The sequence below is a fragment of the Ciona robusta genome, chromosome 12 (genome assembly GCF_009617815.1).
Source record: "Ciona robusta chromosome 12, ASM961781v2".
Lineage (NCBI taxonomy): Eukaryota > Metazoa > Chordata > Ascidiacea > Phlebobranchia > Cionidae > Ciona > Ciona robusta.
The window spans coordinates 5759073-5780336 of record NC_143246.1 but is presented as its reverse complement, the minus strand read 5'-3'; the positions used below and the strand labels follow the sequence as shown (position 1 = coordinate 5780336).

The following is a 21264-nucleotide window of genomic DNA, read 5'->3' as shown; positions in this document are numbered from 1 at the left end:
TTAAATATTGTCTAGGTATTTATATTTTCTAACTGTAAACATTTTTTATCTTGAAGAATCAAAGTTTAAACTACTGCGTAAACAAACAGAAAACTTTCGGGAGCGGCGTCTATAAATCTAGTGTTTTCGGTATATCTTGCCGAAACAACTTTTGGTCCCCACAAAGTATTTTAATATTATTTTAACGTAATAAACTGATTTAAAAATAAGATTTTGCTGCAGATATCTTTCTGCTGGAAATTAAACATATATTGCACACATCGCATATTTATATTTTACATAGCTTATTTTGATCTTGGTTCTAATAAATCTTGTCCCACCTGACAATACTTATCCCATTTTATTTTAACTTAGTACATACTGATCTGACCTAAAACATTGCATATTACACTATTAAACAAAAAACTTTAGACTTAAAATTAGATAACCTTGTTTTATACATGTCTTAGTGAAACACAACAAATTATTCTAACTGCAAATTCTTAGTTTTCTATCAGAACAATCATGAATACATCTTTTAAACAGGTCACAATTGAAAGTAATTCAATTTATTTCGACACCGCTGCGTGGTACCGCGTTACTAGCACGAGAAGCAAAAAGAAAAAGCAAAAAAGGTGATTACGTCAGATAAATTTTCCCACTTTTGATCCGATGTCGTGGCAATGAGAGAACACACGGGGATATTTACATAGAAAGAATAACTTAGAAGACGATTGTACTAGGAAATAAAATCTGTACTCAAACTAATAGAGCTCAGTCTTCTCTCTGATTATGTCAGTAACTGTGACATCACAGGCAGCGAAAACGCTAAAAGTACGAAGACACAGAAAGGAAAAGAGAAGAAATTAAAATTCATTTCAAACAGAAGGTTTGGAAAGGTAAAACAATTCTTAAGAATCCTACACAATTAATATCAAGTACGGCAGTTCAGTAACACGGGCCGCAATGAAGCGATATTGTGATTAGTTACAATATATATCAGAGGTTGATGTTACAATCAATCATGTTGCGAAACAGTACTGTAGCCTGTTACAGCTGCAGAATCATTGTGCTTAAATGTAATAAGGCAAACTGGAGTTTGGCTATACCAAGTGTAACAGCCACAATTTAAACATATGTGTTGCCAGGAGATTTTTGCAAACTCTAGCACCAAGTTGTAGGAGCACCGAATCAGAAAGCGATTGTAAACACTGAGAGTTTAACCAGTCTTGGTTACCAGAACCACTTGAAGCCAGCTTAAACCAGTTTTGATTTCAAAAGAAGCAGATATTTACAATTCTCCTCTGCTGCGCATGGATCAGAGGCTCATGACATCAATTGGTGACCTCATTGTATGCGAGAGTTATCCATGATAGGACAGACAAAGCCTGGCATAAAATGCACTGAAGCAAGAACCCCATATGTTAATCACGAGAGGTCAAAGGTGTCACACCAGGAATTGGCTGCATTCCCGGAAAATATGTGACATCATGATGAAAACCATTCGGGGTGAAGTTCATATCAGTCGAGGTCTGGGTGGGGGTAAGTGAACCGTCCCGAACGTCAGAACTTTGGAATTTAAGAGTTAAATCTTTAGCAACACAAGAATGGTCATACTGCTCACTGTACATTGAATCAACTGCAGAACCTTCATTATTATTGTTATTATTATTATATGTTGAGTTCTGTCTGTATAGACTGTCACGAGAAGGCTGTTGGAAGGTGGACATGAGATTGGAGACAGCATTACTGGGAACTGTGGGTGGTAGCACGGGTTTGGGGGTGTTGGAGGATCGTTTAACTGAGTTAAACTTGCTAGATGGCTTGCGTCTTATAGTAGCGGTGCCTGGTGTGTTGATTTGAGTAGACACCACTGGAATTTAAAAGTTTAGGATTAGTATTGAACAGTGACAAAATATCTTAGAATTAAGAAATTGATACTATATCCCTTTTCTGTTTTATTTGACATTTTTACTAGTTCTGTGTAATTTTTTCAATGCTTTCTCAAAAAATTTTGTATTAAAGTCTATATGTGGTGTATTCTACTTTTTTGCTACATAATTACTTTTTATGACTGTATTTTATCCTTTTGAAAGCAAGTTGTACGTACTAGGTGAGGCTGGATAACCAGATGTGGAAGCAGGTCTTCTGTTGTGCGATGGAGCAGAACGACCGTTAGGTTGGTTGCTATGGTTATTATCCCGTAGTCTTGGAAGCGTGGACCAACGTTCGTAGTCGGGAATATTTCGTATTTGAGGATTGTTTGGTTCCTCACTATCTTCTAATCCTCCATAGTCAGTTTCTGTGGAAAAGGTGGGCATTTGAGTGATTTTAGTATGAAATATGGCAAATAATTAAAAAACGGCTGTATAGCACAGTGGGTATGAATGCAAGTTAAAGAATGTAAAAAAAAATTGGGAGAAACTGGAAAATCTTGGTTTTTAAAGGTGAAAAACTGACTAAATATTTTTAAGGTGAACAACTGTACAAATTTCCATGAGACTCCCTAAAATTAGCAGAATTTGGAAAGGATAGTAATAACAAAGTAAGAACTTACCATGTGAAGCGATTGTATCTTCCGAGCATGCAGGAGTCGTGTTCTGACTACTGTAGCCACTACTACTTGAATACTGTAAGCTCTGGTTGCTTGGTTTTCTACCAAGGGTCATGGTGCTGTAGAAATTGCTCGGCATTGGATTGGGGACATACCGGGGTTCTGGGGGGTCCATGGGTAAAGTTGCGTGATTTTCGGGGCAATCAGCGAGCACTGGAATAATTTATTCGAGTTTTATTTTTTTAGGTATTTAGGAAAGAATTAAGCTAAACAAAACATTTTCAATTTTCAGATTATTGAATTTAATTTTTTTGTTTTTTTTCCATCTTTTTTTGGATAGAATTACACACCTAAGAAGCATTTTCAGGTTATTAAATATGTTTAATATATGTAAAAAATAGAACTTATTTAAAAAAAACTTACATTCTGGTGGAGGTGGGGGTAGTGCCTCCTCACAAAGTGGGGTCATGGTGGCTTCAAAACGGGGTGTGTCAGTTGTTGGGGGTGGGGGTAATGTAGGGTCACTTTCTTTCACAGTGGGGTACAAGGATGGGTCTTTTGGGGGTATAGGGGGTGACTTTAAACCATCAGAAAGTGGGGTAGGAGGGTTAGAACCGAAAAACCTGGGTTCTGAGTTCGCATGTAGAAGTGGGGGTGGTTGGGGGGCTGGGGGATTTCCTAAAGAGAGGCGATGGGATAGGATACTTGGTTTGGGTGAGATGGGGGGTGGACCGCTTGGTTTGCTTGGTAGAACACTGTGGGAACGTCTTGAATCCATCGGTAGTGTGTGAGTGGCATGGGATTGACTAACTAGATCGTATGGACCTGAAACGTAAAATATGTAGATTTTTATAAAGCAGTTTTAATATTCGGTACTAAAAGAATTAAACTATTTTTTCTGTATCTGGCACCGTGGCTTAGTGGGTAAGCACTGCATATTAACATAAGGATACCGGGTTCAATGCTCGATACCATCGCATTGCTGGTGTATGCGCTATGTGGCAAGATACTTAACACACATCGCTTCAACCCAGTGATCATTAATTTGGAGCAGCCTGGGTAACAAGGCCAATTTTGGTATAAATATTAGGTTCCTATGGTGACATGATATAGGACCTCATTCACATAGAATAGAATATGTGGTTTGTATGGTAGTTTTATAACAAGTTCTGGTACAATAATGTAAATTACTATATACACTCGTACCTGGTTTTGACCAATCCTTCCACGAGAATATCTGCTTATTTTGACCACCGGGTGTCAGTGGTCCATCAGTAATATGTCCAGAGTTTGGTCGTGATCTTATAATAGGGGAAACCCCGTCTTGAAGTGAGTCGGACCTCTGGACCTGAAATTGAAAATATTTTGATAATGAGCTGTTTTATGCACAGGGTTTTGAGCTGGGTTGGAGAAATATGACTTTGTGTTTAAGTTAAATGCAGAGGTTTCTAAATAAAGGGGGTTCACACTTTAAAATAGGTGTTATCGTAGAGCCAGGTGTCTATATAAACAAGGGAGTATAGAATAAGGTTCAACTATATAAGTGTAACTGAACTTTAGCAATGTCACACCAGATTTTTTTCTTTTTGTCTAAATTAAAAAAACATTTAGACAATGTCACACCAGATTTTCTACACATAAAACAATATCCCACCTTGTCCATGTTTAAACCAATCGGAGGTTTAGTCGTAACGGGAGGTGAAGTTAGCCCACTAGATGGTGTGAGAGAGAGGGGAGCAGCCATGATGTTCCCGTTGCCGGCAGAAACGAAGCCGGAGTCATGAGAGGATACAGACGATAGACGAGCCACTGCAACACTAGAGGGGGCCGATTTGCACGATGTCGGGCTCCCGTGTCCGCCCGTGCTTCCACTTGGTGTACGACGGTGGTAACCCTGGGTGGAAAGCTTGTAAATATGTATATATAATATTATATATGGAAATCTAAAAAATGCACATATAAGTCTTGAAAATATGCAATTTTTTATTTTGTTATATATACGAAAATCTTAAAAATGTATGTAGAAATCTTGTAAATGTAAAATAAAATTTTGGTAACATATTCTAATCTTTTACATATGTGTATGACAGAAACAGCATGCATGTACACTTTTAAACAACATGAAAATTTAATGACATGCCAACATTATATTACCTGGTATCTATGATGGTTGAATGATGAATTATGAGTAAGTGAACCACTGGATCTTGAATCCGAGCTATTGATACTGTTCAAGCTGGAAAAGTTTAAAATTTAAATATACATACAAAATACATTCTTTGTATTTTGATAAAGAACACTGGGTTGGAGCAATTGTTGTTAACTGTTTTGCGCAAGGACGCCGACAATTGCAGCAGCATCAAGTCTCAAACTTAAAAACTCTGGGCTTGGGGAAGGTGCGCTAACCAGTTTGCGGCAGTGCTGACCTAAGTAATGAATTTGAAGGATTACCTGCACACGGAGGACTTCCTGCTATCGTTAGAACTTGGGGAGGCGGGAGGGGAGAGTCCGTGAGGAGTGAAAGATATTCCGTTTGTTAATCCACAATCCTGGAGGATAAGAAGAGAATTTTAGAATATAAATTAGATGGTATTGTGTTTACTAGGGTTTCTAAATAACTAACAAAATCACACACAAATGTACATATAGTAGGGTGGGGGAAGTTGGGACACATTTTAACTCTATTTTATCGTCCAATGTGGTAGTAAACAAGAAACTTTCAAAGAATTATAAAACTATATGCTCAAGACTCTCATAGACCGTTGTTAACTGTTTAAAATACGGATATTATGCGCCGAAGGTGTCCCATCTTCCCCCATCCTATACATAGAAACCAGGCATGAGGTGTATGAAACAGACCAACTGACTGTTGTTGCCCTGCCACACCATTAAATATATCATTTCAGATATTCATTAAAGTACAATGTTATAAAACTACATTTATCCTTTCAGACATTTATTATTTTATTACAATATTCAATAGAATGTCTTGATAAAAGTAACATACTGGTAGTGGGGAGGATGGGTGAGCTTGACTGTTCACCGCGATAAAGTCTTGTACAAGTTGGTCAGTTGATGTTGGGAGCTGTTTGGGGTTACGACACAAACGTGCAACATCAGATGTAAGTTCGTGAAGATTGCTCACTTCGTTTAACATTGAAACTTCCATGTCCTGTAAGGGTATGGGTGGAAATGAGTTTGTGTGGGAAGGATTTGGTGCTACACAAACAATTTTTTCCTGCTTTTGTGAGTGAGGTTCCGCAGCATAGTACACCATCTTAGCATTTAGGCCAGGATTGGCCAATTACCTTACAAAAACGTAAAACAGATTCCAAATCCCAACCAATTGTATGTTAAAGGATATATATTTCATCTAAATGGTAACATCAGTCTCTTATTTAGAACTTTTATACGGGTAGGTAGAATATGCGACAGTTTATAAAGTGGGTGAGTATTAGATTGGGGAGTAAAAATCAGTGCAGGAACAGCGTAATTTGTAACTTTTTAATGCATAAGAAAAACCCGATTCACTTTACTGTTAATGGGATACAATAAAAAGGTAATTTATAGGAAATAGACTGAATGACCAATTGAATGCAATAAAAGTGTCTGTCCACTTTATAGTGCAGTTAATATAAGTGCTTAAATTAATTGGAACACCTTACTAACATATTGGGCCATAATTAGGGCAATAAAATTAACACCTATAGCTTAGAGAGAAAAATTTCCAATTCAAACTATGTCTGTATTAAAGCTATGACTAGACAAATCAAACAATAACGTCAGTCGTCATACACGCTTGAGCACATACTTAATTTGTGCACAGTCGCCACTTTATTGCTGAGTTATGTACAGCATGTGCGGCAAAACAAACATGAGTTAGCGGTTTTAGTGATGTGTCATAAAAAAACTTTACTGCGTTTTTGAATCATTTTGAATTCAACTAAAAACAAAACTTATAAAAAGAAATGCATTTAGTAAAAACAACATTCAAAACCATATGTATTTGGCCTTTAGCTTTGCTAGCCATAAATCATTGATATTTGTCAAGTTGTTTTTGTGCATTCGAACACAGGCACACGAGTTTATGAGTCAGGTGTATAATGTGTATAATGTATTGACTTTATACAAGCATATTTAACCTTCGTTTATTATGCAGAGCTAACATTGCGTGACAACGAAGGTTATTACTTCCATAGAAAACTATGGGGGGGTTGTTTATTGGCAGTGGGTATTTGGATATAATCCTAGCTAAGCTACTAAGGATAAAGTTTGTAAAAGTAATAACTAAATGCTAAGCTGTTTAGTAACCAAATGTTAAATATAAGCACACAGCCAAGGGCTGGGGAATGAATTCATTCTCTTACTATAAATGCATTTGCGTCATTGCCATTTCCGCGAAGTGTTTATGCAACTGATTTTTAACATTTCTAAGAATTGAGTAAATCAGATTGAACTAATCATAGATAATATATGAGTGAACAGAACTACGAATCTACAAAACCGTATTCTGTCCACAATGTTATTTATCCTGAAACTTAAACGCATGAGTTGGTTTGATTGAAAAAGTAGAATAAGCAATATTGTGCCACAAACAGTGAGAAATTCCGAAAGGCAAACACTACTGTGTAATCAGGTCTAATGAGCACACAGTGCAACCATGTAATGAAATAACTACTCATGATCAAAGCATGGGATGGGCAAACTTTTTGGCTCATAGAATAAGGTTTTGATTTTAATTTGACAGGTGGGGTATGCAAGGCAAATGCTACTGGATAAATAGGAAACACAAGTATTATGAACTGAATAAAAACAATGTGCTGTAATTTGTAACACTGTCTGTATGGGTTAATAATATTTATTTTAGCATCTTTCTGACCCAATAGCGTCTTCTATTTTTTAAATTTATTATATATTTTATAGTGAAATAAACTGTTCTATAGACACCAATTCATATTTAAAATCTTGTCCACTATTTTTGTTTAATTTTAAGCATAGATTTTATCACAAACCCACCAAAACAGGAGACAGGCAGTTTGCGAAGAGACAGATCCTTGTTCTCTCCTCCACCAGGAGGTTCCGCAACGCTGACTTCTCCGTCTCCTCCAATGAAGTGAAGCGATCGTTTACCTCATGCATGGCTGAGTTTAGTTGCTGGTGGAGATCTGGTTTACTACCTGTGTATACATGAGAGTTATTGTTGGAGTGTTTACTTATACTGTAAGTTCTAATGTAACATATCCCACTTGAATCGGGACAGAAAACGGGACTTGGTCGGAACACTGGAGTCGGAACATGATAACGAGAACTTCACTACCGCGAGCACATCACTTCCGGACGTACAAGGGTGTTGGGGTAATGGACCAAGTATGGCCTAAATCCCAGGTCCTCACAGACCTCACCCATACAGAATAGAATAGAATAGAACATATCCCACTTTGATCGTGAGCCATACGGGTATAGTACTGTAGGAAAAGATTGGATTTTGTTAGCACCTAAATCCCATATTTCCAGATCTTTCTAATAAACACATCTGGGTAGACCAACTTGGTATTTATAACTTGACACTGTAATATACGTTTGTTTACAAAAAAGCTACAAGCCAGTTTTAGTTTAAACACATTATAGGTTAGCAAGCTCTTTCCACATCTTACCTTTTCGAACTTTTTTCTGTAGTCTTATCGTTTCACCGTTTCGTTTCTTTATATCATGCATTGCTTTCTTATAATCTGGGAAACAAGAATAAGTAAGCACCTCTGAGAAGTAACAGCAGTAACAGTAACACCATCCTATTTTTGAGTTAATATGGCAAAACACCCAAAAGTCCAGTGAAACAGTTAAAAGTTATACCAAAATTAAGTTAAGAAAGTTTCCAATTAATTTAAGTTTGTTTTGGAGCTGTAAAGGACTTTCTAATGCTAGTTAGATTTGTTAATTCACCTTTAGCGTGATCCTTTTCTAATTGGTTTGCCACCTTTTTCCATTCCTCCAGTCTTTCTTGGATCGGAACAACAAGATTGTCCAGTAGAGCACTGTTGATGTTAATTACAATTATGACATCACAACAAGAATACAAAGCTAGGTAATAATACAACAGAATGATGTTCAAAGTAGGAATAAAAAGATACCATTGTTAATTGTTAATACTGTTAATTTACATGATGATACACAACAACCAGTTTATTTTAATATTTTTATTGTTTGCTGTTTAGTATGAACATTCTTTTTACTGAAAAATCTCTTCTTGTAGTGTTGCAGCAAGATACTCACTTAGTAAACAGTTTCAATTTGTTTTCCATCATTTTCTGTCGTACACAGATTCTGGTGAGGGCACTTCCAATGTCCTTTGTCGAACCTGGGTTGAAAAACAAGTAATTGATATCTTGTACAGGTGGCATGGGACTGGATTCGCTACACAATTGGTGAACAACTACACTCAATTAGTAAACGGCTAAGCAATGGGACAGGCGACCTGTATTCTATATATAATGTATGTAACATAGATAAATCTTTATAAGAATATTTATGGTTAAATTTTCGGATAAACAGAAAGGACAAAGTAGGATAAAAAAATATAAAACAAGCTACATGTTTTCAAAACCAATTGGATATATTAAATTAAACCAGATGTTTCAGATTCATAGTGCGAAAATAAAATATTAACGTTTATAGTCACCGTCATACAACAAACACAGAGCGGCTGCTATACTGAGCAAAGTACATACATTTTAGTGGCCGTATATTTAGCATAAGGTCATGTACGTTATACACGCATTTATAACCGGATTAATAGAGCCACGTTCGGGGAAAATCGGATTGAAAATCGCCTGCTGATATGTTATCCAGAAACCACTGACGGGCAATAAGCCATGCTTATACTGTGTATTGTTATGGTGCGGACATACGATGCTAAACAGACTGCTGTGTTGTGTCAAAACACTTCAAGTTCGCATCGATTAGCGGTCGCTTTGAGAAAGAGGTTACCGCTCGCACGACATAAGGTTAACTTTGCAACACGTATTATTGGGCGGGGAACTGAGTACATAACACATATAGTGTAAACCTGGCTAACCACGCGTTACTGTTGGAAAGTAGAACTGGAATATTGCCATGGTCCGCATTTTTAATGAAGCCACTTAAATCCAGGTGCTGTGTGCTAAATAAACTTAAATCGCGACAAACAACAATCAGTTGGACTTCGGTTGGACTTCAGTCGTGACCCGCATGCATGGATTGCAATCGCGTCTGTTATAATGACGTCACCATCCAAACAGCGCGCTCGTAGCGCTACCAGTGCTAACAACGATCGTGTGAAACTTGAGCCCGGTAAACGCGATATGCCGTTTCTATCCGCGCGAAAAGCTCCATCCGGATATTACAGTCCGCTTTCCCAGAGCGCGAGCCATTGCCACGTCATATGCGATATTTGTGGAGTACTTTAGAACAAGAGGGCGAAATAAAGTTCGAGTGTGTATGCTTCGAAAACCGCCGCTACAGCGCAAATTAGAACCGAATTCAAAGTTCAATATGATTTACATTTGTTATGGCGTGCTTTGTAATATGCAAAACACAACGAACATCCGGTGCTCGTATAACGAACTAGTAGATTGCGAAACCAGCATTGTTTTATGTTGAATATACAAGTTTTCGCTTACAACAGCTCTTCTCCTAACTTTAAATCCAATTTAATTCCAACAACTGTTCAGAAAACAACAACAACAGCTTTGTAAAGCAAACATTCAATTGGTGAACTGTATGGGCATCGGGTCTTACATAACGTGGTATTGGTCCTTGTAAAACAATAAAGAATATACCTCGTAAACAAAAACAACAGAGGAAGCCAGAGTAAGCTATGGGGGAAGCAATTAAATATTATCAGCGACCGCTTCCAGCAGGATGGTGTGACTTTTCAAGTGTTTTTGGTGGATTTTTGCCTTGGTTTGCCCTTTGAGCACATTCGTAAATATGGAAAGTAGCTATGTCCATTTTGTTATCGCTGGTTTGCTAACTTCGTTTGTACAGCTGAATAGGGAAAATAAATGAATTGGCTAAGCTGTAAAACCAGATCACTTTTTTGGTAAAACCAGATCCCATTTAGTCTGGAACAAAAGTGTGTTCATTATCATTGTTGTAGACGGGAACACTTCGAAGTCAGTCTGGCTATGATAAAGTCCGCAAGCCCCAACGAAAAATCTACAGCGCGACAAGGTACACGTCAATAGACTCTCGAATATTTGTCTTATACCATTTTTTTGCAAACCCGAAAACAGCCATGACCTGGCCATTGATCTACAGCCCCTTTCCAGAATTATCTGAAGCGAGAAATTGCTATCATAAAGACACCGTAAATATGGCCTTGGTAATGTTGGGGTCCTAAGTAAGCCACACACATCCTTTGTGTGAGGGATTAATGTATTTATACGTGTGATGTGACGTCATGGGATGGGGAAAATTTACAGGGATCGGTGACGTCATGGAATTTATTTGGAATTTTTTCTTTGGGTAAAAAAAATAAGAAGAAAGAGGCTTCATTTGCAATGAGGTTATTTTAAGAGATTTAAATTGAAAACAATGAATTCAAAATTTTTCAGATATAATTAGAAAATTAGTATACACTTGAATTCGTTTGGACAGAGATGAACGTGGCAAATTATCCATGTTGTCGGGAGCTGCATTTGCAAACTGAAGTTCCGGTTGCTATCTTACTTAACCGGCTGTTAAACTGGATGAACGCTATGCCATACTTGGGATGGACAATCCTGTTTATCCGGTAATAACTACGTGACAATAGCTGCTTTGTTACGTGGAAAACATGGCATTATCAGATTCGAGAACTCTTATCGACTTGAAAGAAGTAGCGAAAGAGATTTTTCTTCTTTTCCATGCGGGTTGTTTGTTTTAACGACAATTTGCAATTATTATTGTCTGTATTTAACCCAAATCGTGAGATACTATTCTATCACGGAGTCGAAATGATAATTGTTAAAACGAAACAGGCGCCTTGCATTTGTGACGTCATAAAGATGATTGTATCACGTGATAAAGTTCGAGATCTTTTGCGGCTACTAATGATATGAAAATCCATTTCTTAACGTGTTTGTGGTTTTAATTAGAAAGAGCAAAGGAGTGTTAACCATTGCGTTAAATGCTACCATTCCGATGCTAATTACACGGATTTAGAGAAGCTCTCAGCCGTTTTCCACTACTTATAAAACACCCAGCACTCTCGTCCAGTAATGGGATGGTTTCGCTTTGTGGGAGATTATTAAACGGCAAATTAGCGGCGGACGTTGCAATTACTGGAGGACGAATCGTCAAAATCGGATCAATTTTCCTCGCAGATGAGCCGCTTCGAGGAAGCGTTGTTGTTGTTAAATTATCCGCCTGGAGCTCCCGGTAATTGAACGTCTTTTGGCCGGTTTCTCTGCCACAGAAGAGTGGGGTAGGAAACTGCCATGAAAGGCTCCGAAAACTCGCTTAGGGTATTTATCGTTGGCAATATAACAGCTTACAATTTTTCTGGTATGTCTTAATAGAACGACACCATTCACATCGGATTAGCGTATTTCTTTTCAAATGGAAAGAATGTCTTGGCCTCCAATGAACATGAAGACCCACACTGGTGGAAGGGGGTCCACTATGACAAACAACGCGACGCGCTGTCGCCGGTTTAACCCGACTGCGGTCTCATCAATGATCGACACTTTGTTACGTCACAAGTCTGGTGCAAAGACTACACTGTGACCTAACAATTGTTTTGTTTCTTTTCAAGTACAGTCGGTTTACAGTTTAGCGTCGTTTCGTAACAGATACACTATAAAGAGTTAACAAATGCCAGTGGCGTGCAGTCGATTTCCTGCACAATAATTGCCTATAACGTCATAATGATTGTTTGTGTGACTTTTTACGATCGAGATTTGCATAGTAAGCAAATGTGTTTCCTGAACTGGGTCATTGAAATCTGACTGTTACGAAATTGCTTGCATGTCATGTAGGAATACTGCATCGAAAACACAAATACCACGATGGCAAGTGCAAAACATGGTCTGTGACGTCACATACTCAAAGTCGGCGTTCGGGAAGCGGCAAATCTGTGGCGTAATAACGTCACGAGCGCGGCCGTTTCCGACCTAGCGGTTTGTGGATAAACAAATATTGGGAAATAACAACAAAAAAGTAATACCAGATTTAACTGTTTAAATAATATTGAAATATATCCAAATGGGGTTTAGATAACAGAGGGTTAATCTCAGCGAAAGGAACAAATAAAGAATTGTGACGTCATACACAAGACGAAACGGTGCTTCAGTCGTTGTTTTAGCCACAGGTGTATAAGGGGGAAACTGCGGTGCAAAAAGACAACATAGGGGTTTAGCGAGGACTAAACTATTTCGAGGTCACAGGTTTTCTAATACAACAAAATGGTAAGGCTTCGATTTGGGTGGTGGGAAATTTTATTGCAGTGTGCTATTGCGTGAGTGGAAATAATGACCTACTAAATATTGCGGTAGTAATGTTGCATTTTTTCTCGAATTGTTTTTTTAGGACATGTCAAGATTAGGAGATGATAAGAAGCGCACGACTGCAAATGCTAAGCTAAGGTTGCGGTGCTGCGTAAGTCGCATAGCGCAGCTTCTAACTAGCTAGGTATGCTGCAGGTGAACTACGCGCCGGAAACCGGTGGTAGTGCTCGCGACATCACAATGGAACGGCTGTGACGCAACAATGCGCATCCTAACTTTGTTACACGCTGGAAGCCTTGAACTTTCTATTAGCTTTCCTGCGCTTAGTTTGGAACAAATTTCGCGACAGCAGCAACGGCTCTGAAACCAAAACTTGTTTTTTTTAGTGTTGCATACATTGGTTTTGAGTTAAAACTTCGTCATTTTTGTTGGCAAATCGTAATTATTGTTTAGAAAAATTAATTTTTGCAATGGTAGAGTGATTTCAAATGCAAAATCTGCATGGGAACATATTTTCACACGAGCACGGCTGCATCCAGGCGTTGGTAAGCCTGATGCAGCTGAACCGTGGTGAAAATAGGCGAGCTGTGATAGAAATAACTTCGCACGGTCTAGTGTCGCTGAAATCAGGCGAGTGAACATTTCAACGCTTGTTTTACACTCTCACGGTCGGGAGGGGGTCAGGTGGGTCAAAAAAGTAACCCGAAAATAAAGCTTTGACCCAAACCGCGGGTAGAACTTGCAGTTTTGCGTTTCGTCCCAAAACTAACCGAGATTTCTGCGGTTCAAAGCGCTAATTCAACAGGAATCCTAAATGTTGATGGAAAACGACACCCAATGGTAATGGCGCATGTAGTAAATATACACTAAAGCTTTTATATAACACGGAACGTGGTTAAATATAGGGAGACCATGGGCAGGAGTCCGCATGCAGCAATGGAACCTTAATAACGTGGGAAAACATGACAACAACACAACAATGTACATTTCAGATACTCTTTCTAATATTCGCAACCAAATCAACCATACAGCATTACAATGTATAGGTCGCATAAGCTTATGTTGCCGCCGATGCCAGTTCAAAGGGCCAGTGGTGCGGATACACCACAAAAGTCGGTCTAATAATAGAACGTCAAGATAATAGGACGTCGTAATCAACAATCAACAAAAACTCTTCTCCGGTTACTTAGGCTTCGAGAATATGAGATACTGTTGCGTCATATAGCTGAATTATTGCGGCTCTTGGGAGCTGGGGGCAGAGGTTAAAAACGACACGTTGTAGCATATTCAGCGAAGAAGAGGCCGAATAAAGGAACAATAATAACGGCAACAACCGGTTGTTACATTAACTTGTCATATCCGCTCTTGAACGGAACAGTTAAACGATCACGAAATAGTTTTGTTGTTAATGTTACAATCATCGTAAAGTGTGAAGTGCAACAACGGGCGAAACTGTAATGTATTCACAAGTGCATGCGAACTGCTTATGGATACAACAAACGTATTTACGATCGTCATAAAAATATCCTTGGGTATCTGTAAGATATACTGATAAAAATAGCTTTGAGGTTCATTCGTTAAGCTGCACAATAAGTTTGCATTCCACGCAAATGGGGTAAAATATTGGTAACGAACATCGTGAGGAGTTATATACGTTTGTTCGTCTATTGATTCATTTGACGTAAAGCTATCGACGTAATTTCGAATCTAGGTCACACGAAGATGTTCTTAATATCCGACTATAGTAAATGATATTTTGTACTGGTATTGATACGTGGTATGTTTATGTTGTACAACAGAACTGTAATGTAAAAAATACAAAAAAAGAGATACAAAGATCCTACTTTTAGGCAAAGGTATGCAACATAATGCAAAAATATACACACACAAAAATAAAAGCAAGTGTATATAAAAGAACCTTAAATAAATATGACTGACATTTATTATTCAAGCACATTTTTGGTAACTTGAAGAACAACAGCTTAATTGCAGATTAGAAACCATAAATTCAAACATGTTGCAAAAGGTTTCAATACGTTGTCGCGTGTGTTATAACCATAAGATAAGACAGGATTTATCTCTTTGAAGCAAAACAAACAAGGATATGATGTGGGTAACTAGAAACCAACGGAATGCGGAAACACAGAGAAACTTAGCATCTTTATTACAATGCAATATCATACTGTGTGAAGCCACAAATGCAATTTTGCGATGTTATTAAACAATTTTGTCATTGTTATACTGTGATGAAAGATTGATTGACAGGTCGCCACTGTAGTCGTAATTTCCCACGATCTTGTGACGTCACAAATGCGATCAGCGTCGTTCAAAGTTAACGACGCGATAATAGATTCAGTGAATGACAGATTACAATGGAATGAGCATTGGAAAAGTACATGGCATCATTATGAGTGGCATGAATTAAAACTGGAGTTGGGGTCCCAAAACTCCCTTAAACGCTATATTTATGGGACCCATTTATTTGGACGTGAGTAACAGCATCATATTCTCGGAAATCAAATTTAGAAAGGGTGTGTTGGGTTTTATTGGGTTTGATATTAATATGGTAAAAGGGTGGGACTTGGGGTAGAATTACACGTAAAGGATGCCAGTAAGAAGGACGTTTAGATTTGATCATTTGAGAAAAGCTATTTAAAATTGCAGGTGGTGAACGTGAGAAGTTTACTTTTAGCTACATGATGAATAGATCAATTAACGATCCACAAATATAAGCTGATGTTGGTTATCGAATGTTGGTAACTTAACATTTGAACCACGACAAGGTGTAAGTTAGGTGTGTGTAGAGCTGTGCACAGGCACGCAAGCGACCACTTTAGGCGTTTGGACTTAAGTGGGTACTCAAAGCCACGATAATACCTCTCGGTCCAAGCGGCTTGGGTAAAATCGGCGTTTATTTGGAAGTAATAGGTTGCTTTGAAGCGCAACAGAGCTCATTGTGACGCAGCATTGGATTGTTGGTGCGTGGCAAAGCGTACGGGGAATCTACACGCTTGGTAGCTTCAACCGTAAACGAGCCGGGGACAACAAAGAGAGTTTGCCCGCTTGAATAAACTTTGGTTTGCCTCAACAAAAATGCAAGGGAAGATTAAAATAGAGGCCTCTGCATTTGCCAAGCTGGTTCTTCAACTTTAAACAAAAGCGTTGACAAAACATCAAAATAAAGAAGCGTTGAATACCCGTCATTTTTTGCGCGAATATTGATAATTTTGGAACAAAACAAGAGTTTTAAGCAAATATTGTAAATTTGTAACTCTGTTTAAAAATGAGATTATATTCCACAATCAGATTATATATCAAGTATCCAGAACTCTAGAACTTTTATTGGCCAATCACCCAAGAGTCTTTTAACTATATACGTAGGAAGCAATGATCATCCGAGTCGACAGCGTGGAAAATAGAAGATTAGGTAAAATCGAACTCCCAACTATCTAGCTACGTCAACGCCCGGTCCCCAGAGGCCACACCTCGCCACTTAAACCGAACATTGGTCTGAAATCTACGAATCAATACTTAAAACGCACTGCTGGTGGACAATGGGCACCGTTTATGCAGCGAATATTTGTGTAGATGCAGTAAAAGTTATATGTACGTGTACGTAACGTCAAACAGTATGAAAGGGCACCGTTCGTCGAAGAAAAAGAAGAATTTCGACGAATAATTCAAACAAAACATAAACATTTTTGGTTTCCTGCAAGCCATCACTGATACTACGTAATAAGTTTAACTGGTAACTGACCTCTTCCATTTATTTTAATTGCAGAGTGACAAGGATAAAAAACAGGACTTTAAAAGTTGTTAAGACTACCTCTCATACATTGCTTAACAACTCACTTTTAGAGGTGTATTTTAGTGATGAAAACTTTTGTTGTCTGACATAGTTACGGATTTCTGTTATTTTTTTGCTACTTTGTTTATTAGTGGGTTGTCAGTCTCACTTGGGCCTGCGCGGCGGAAGCTTTAAGAGGATTGAATAGGGAAGCGTGTGCACGGGGTAGGGTCGGCACGCGACAGCTGCGTTCGAGGCAGTCGAAACAGATGCGCTGCCTTTGTGTAATGTCTCCCGTGGATTGGAGCTGCAGTATTAGCAATTGGACGATACGTCGTTTTTGATTGGACTGCGACGCATCTGCAGTTTCCGAGCTACGTTTGGGTAAATTATTTTACGTTTGGGTAAATTATAACTATCTCAGAACGATTTCGACAACAAATTGGACAGCCACAAGTAGGGTTTTGACGAATTAAACTGCTCCAAACCAACCAAATCCGGTTCGAACCCAAAACTTCAAAGAAACAGCTGTAATATTGCACATAAATAATAAGTTACAAGCCCACATCCTCGTATATTTGGTTATTGAACAGTATCAACCGGTCGCCCATTGTGTATCAATGACCGTGAGTGAAAATATGACAACACCTTTCTGAGCGGTGATGATATGAAGTGTAAATCTCAAGGCGTTAGGATTCACACTGTGTATATACGATGCAATCATCGCCTCCATAAACCGCTGTGACTTTAACGTTTGCAAAAGCTTAGGCACGTGTAATAATAGACAGAAATGACAGGCTAATAATCAATAATGTAAAATAAAAAAAAAATGCACAAAGGAATATAAATCCCTTTCAAAGTATCGTGAGACTTTTCCAAGTCAAAAAAAATACAAACACCTTTTTGATAAGCTGAAAACTGACACGTGGACGACACAAAATTACGAAAAAATCCTCAAATTAGAATTATCCCATCGCCCACAGCCGTATTTTATGTACTAGTCACGGACGATAAATCATCCAGACATAAAAAAAAACGATGAATAAAAAAGCACGCCCACGGTGTAAGAGACGGAATTTGCGGGTTACCTGAAAAGATTTCGTTAGACAACATGCACCTTTGGTTTGACATATGATATATGACTCACTCTGGCCACCATTATTTTCTCTTTATCTGAAAACGCATCGCCTCGCTAATGTTTGTCAGGGTTTTTCAATATTCGACATTCTTAAGAAATTAGTGATGTAATAAGGGCGGGTGACGTAATGTAAAACATATACAGAGAAAATGAAATTTTGTTATTGCGCATATCATAAACGTGAGGATGAATAGACAACGTCAACATTCATATCGAAATCCGTAGGTATTCGTTAGCACATGATGACGATGTATATTAAACCATTTAAGGAAAGATTCGTCGGCTTTAGCATTTTTCAAACTACTTATTTCGTAACACAGCCGCGGGCGCGGTACGAAGTTACACGTTACAGAAAGAATCTTGCCGAAATCCGACACCGAACACTCAATAGAAGACCTCGGTAATAAGGGCTTGATATAGGATTTCCAAGCCATTGCGTGTTTAAACGAGCGCTAGTTTGCTGGCGGCAACGTGCCCGAGCTTCAGGCCGGCTAAAAGGGAAGGCAAATTCCGGGGTCTTAACACGCAAGCTTACATAAGCGATTGCGTAAGCTCTTAGGGGTGTACAATACACTAGTCGTTGATTGCGTGGTTTAAACCTTCCACCGCCTTTTGAATTATACATGGGAAGGTATTGTTTTTTTCTACTGGGTAATTCTCCATACTCCGTTAAACTAACACGAAAAATAAACGGGTATTACTGAAAACACTCATGACATACACGATATAAACGTGTAGTTTATTAACTTGGGAAATTGAACCGGATAGATAGCGGTTGGTCATGGCTTGAGGTTCACTGTCAGAAATAATGAGCTTATGTTGTTGGAGTCGCCCGAGTGACGCTGACAGGCCGCGTCTTAAGCGTAACGTAAACAAACAAAGACGACTGGAGCCGATTTCCGTCTTTTGAACAACTACTAGAAACATGAACAACACGCGCGTCGGTATCATGACGACCCAGAGCAACGATCAAATGAAGTATCACTCCATTATAAAGCGAGGCGTAATCCGCGGCCGATGACAATGTGCTCTTGTCACGTCATAAAGAGTTATGGGCGATCGGCAGCCAATCAAATTCATGTTGAGAGACGGTGGCAAACAACGTCTGTCGTCCAACGGTTATTACGATTCATATTTCTGTATATTTTGCTCGGCTCGCTCACAAAACAAACGGAAGCGACGCCAGACAGATATACGACAATCAATTGTGTTACATGAATTCGATTAATATGCCAATGGTATTTCTTGAACCACAAAACAATACTAAACCTTGGAGTTGAAAAATACATAACAGTCTATAAAACATAAAAAACTTTGTACTGATTTTTAATGGGCTATAAACTGTAAAAAACGAACTTGCATAAGGGTTTAAGTTTTTTTTCGTAAATCCATTAAACAGTGTTAGAAACATGTTGTTTAAACAAGAGTTACGGGATTTTGAGTTAGTCAGCCCCTTGTTGGGAATGCTATTCAGTCTCCTACTTAGACAATGGTGCTTAAGTCACTTGGGCTGAGTGGTGTGAATAATAATTGTACTTTGTGTGTGTGGGAACATGGGGTTGCTAACTGTAGATTAGGATGTTGTTGTGCCAACAATAGGTTAGATTTATAACGTTTCTATACATCGATCATACATGGCTATGGCTCATAATTTATTACAGTAGACCATGTTCTATAATATAAACCAGAACCATGGTTATTTACCCAAGCATGTAATAAACACCTTAAAATATTAAAAAATTATCATAATTATATATGTGACCCTAGTCAAGCCCATTTTATCAGACTTAAGAAACACTAATTTTTAAACACGAATATAATATAAATATATAAACTTATGCTTGCCACACCACATAGTTGTGACAACTCTGCCTGGTGTCAACAAGGATCTAGGCTAAACACACCACGTGTGTCTGATTTACAGCATTCGAAAGACAGCTGTTATCAAGTACGTGATAATATGACCACTGGTGCATTGGTAAGTATAGTTCAGACGTGTTCACCAATATTTTGTAACAGGCATTTTAAATTCTTTATTCAAACACCATAAATCAGTAGAACACAATACATTACTGATTACTTATTATAGAACAGAAGTATTTTCATGACGTACTCTGACAATACAGAAACCTCGTATCATATAACACACAAAAACACTTTTGGTTCTGTCACCAGCACAAGACAAATTCACAAGACAATATTTAAACAAATATGCATGCATGACTGCAAATAAAGTAATAAAACAAAATCAGATTATTATTTCTCACCTTTTGTATTTGTCGTAAAATCTGCGATTTTTTGAATCGATTCCAGAAATGAAGACATGGCTACTGTAGTTGCTCTACAAGAGTTGAACATTGTTATTAGTTTTTCCAGACAAAGAAAAAGTAAAATATTGTAAATAATTTAAACTTACTTTAACAGGTTATGTAATTTCGTGCCTTTGTTTACGAAATCTTCCCAAGCTGGGGAACTCCCCTGAAAACATATGGTTATTGGCTATTGCATCACAAACAAAGGATAAACACCACTGATTATCAAATCACAAACTATAATGCAATTTTAATCAAATTATGATTAAACGGGTGCGGGATATAAATCAATAAATGTCACTTATTTATCTAACCTTGTGGTGGGACAACGTCAAATGCTAGGTAATAACATGGGTGTCTAATTCAAACACCTTATGCGTGCCATACAATAAATGTAACTTTGTGGGTTTGGGTGATTAATTATGTTGTTTTCTTTTTTGTTTGTTGGCAGTCAGGTTGAACTATTAGAGTCACCTAGGTTGATGCCTAAGTGTCTCCCCATGAACACATACACAGATACAACCACAATGGTGGCGATATGTTCCAATTAAGATGTAACTCATTATCTATTGTGAAAACTATTCAGAAACAGTCACACAAACAAGTTTAAAACAGCAAGCCTTAAAAACCTTTAGATCAGTGACAATTGCTTGAAACAAAGTTCCCAAGAGTGTACACTCTTTTTCAATATCCATTTTGAAGTAATTGAAGTAATTTCCACTTAAATCCTTCAAAGATATTTTTGATAATCCAAATGTATTTCTTCTTTGATTGAGAATTCTCTTTGATTGTCTTTGTTTTGTTGTTAGGCAATGAGAATGAGAATTAAAATCTTACTAACACGCATTTTCAATTGTTAATTGTTTTGTTAAAATATAAAACCAACAGCCTATTGGGCCTGAAAATTAAACAGAGGTGTTTAGAAACAAATATGCAATAACGTAGTAGCCTCACGCTATAACCAACTTTACACTAAAAGCATTTATAAATAGGTACCTTTAAACATTGAAGTATGTCTATAGTCTCAAACC

At 37.9% G+C, this 21264-nt stretch overlaps 1 protein-coding gene across 1 annotated transcript; it reads right to left on the bottom strand.

The window, feature by feature from the left end:
* Positions 1-532: 532 nt before the first annotated feature.
* On the bottom strand, positions 533-21161 carry LOC149727164 (protein MTSS 2-like). Its single transcript, XM_089890504.1, has 16 exons — positions 20863-21161; positions 20338-20399; positions 20189-20262; positions 8804-8888; positions 8474-8565; positions 8188-8262; positions 7550-7710; positions 5541-5705; positions 4985-5082; positions 4688-4769; positions 4188-4427; positions 3740-3881; positions 2957-3358; positions 2537-2746; positions 2090-2281; positions 533-1852 (listed from the first exon to the last, which is right to left on the bottom strand). Exons 1-16 carry the CDS (start codon positions 20926-20928, stop codon positions 1404-1406), a joined length of 2595 nt encoding a protein of 864 aa, XP_089746630.1. The 5' UTR covers positions 20929-21161; the 3' UTR covers positions 533-1403.
* Between the last annotated feature and the right edge of the window lie 103 nt (positions 21162-21264).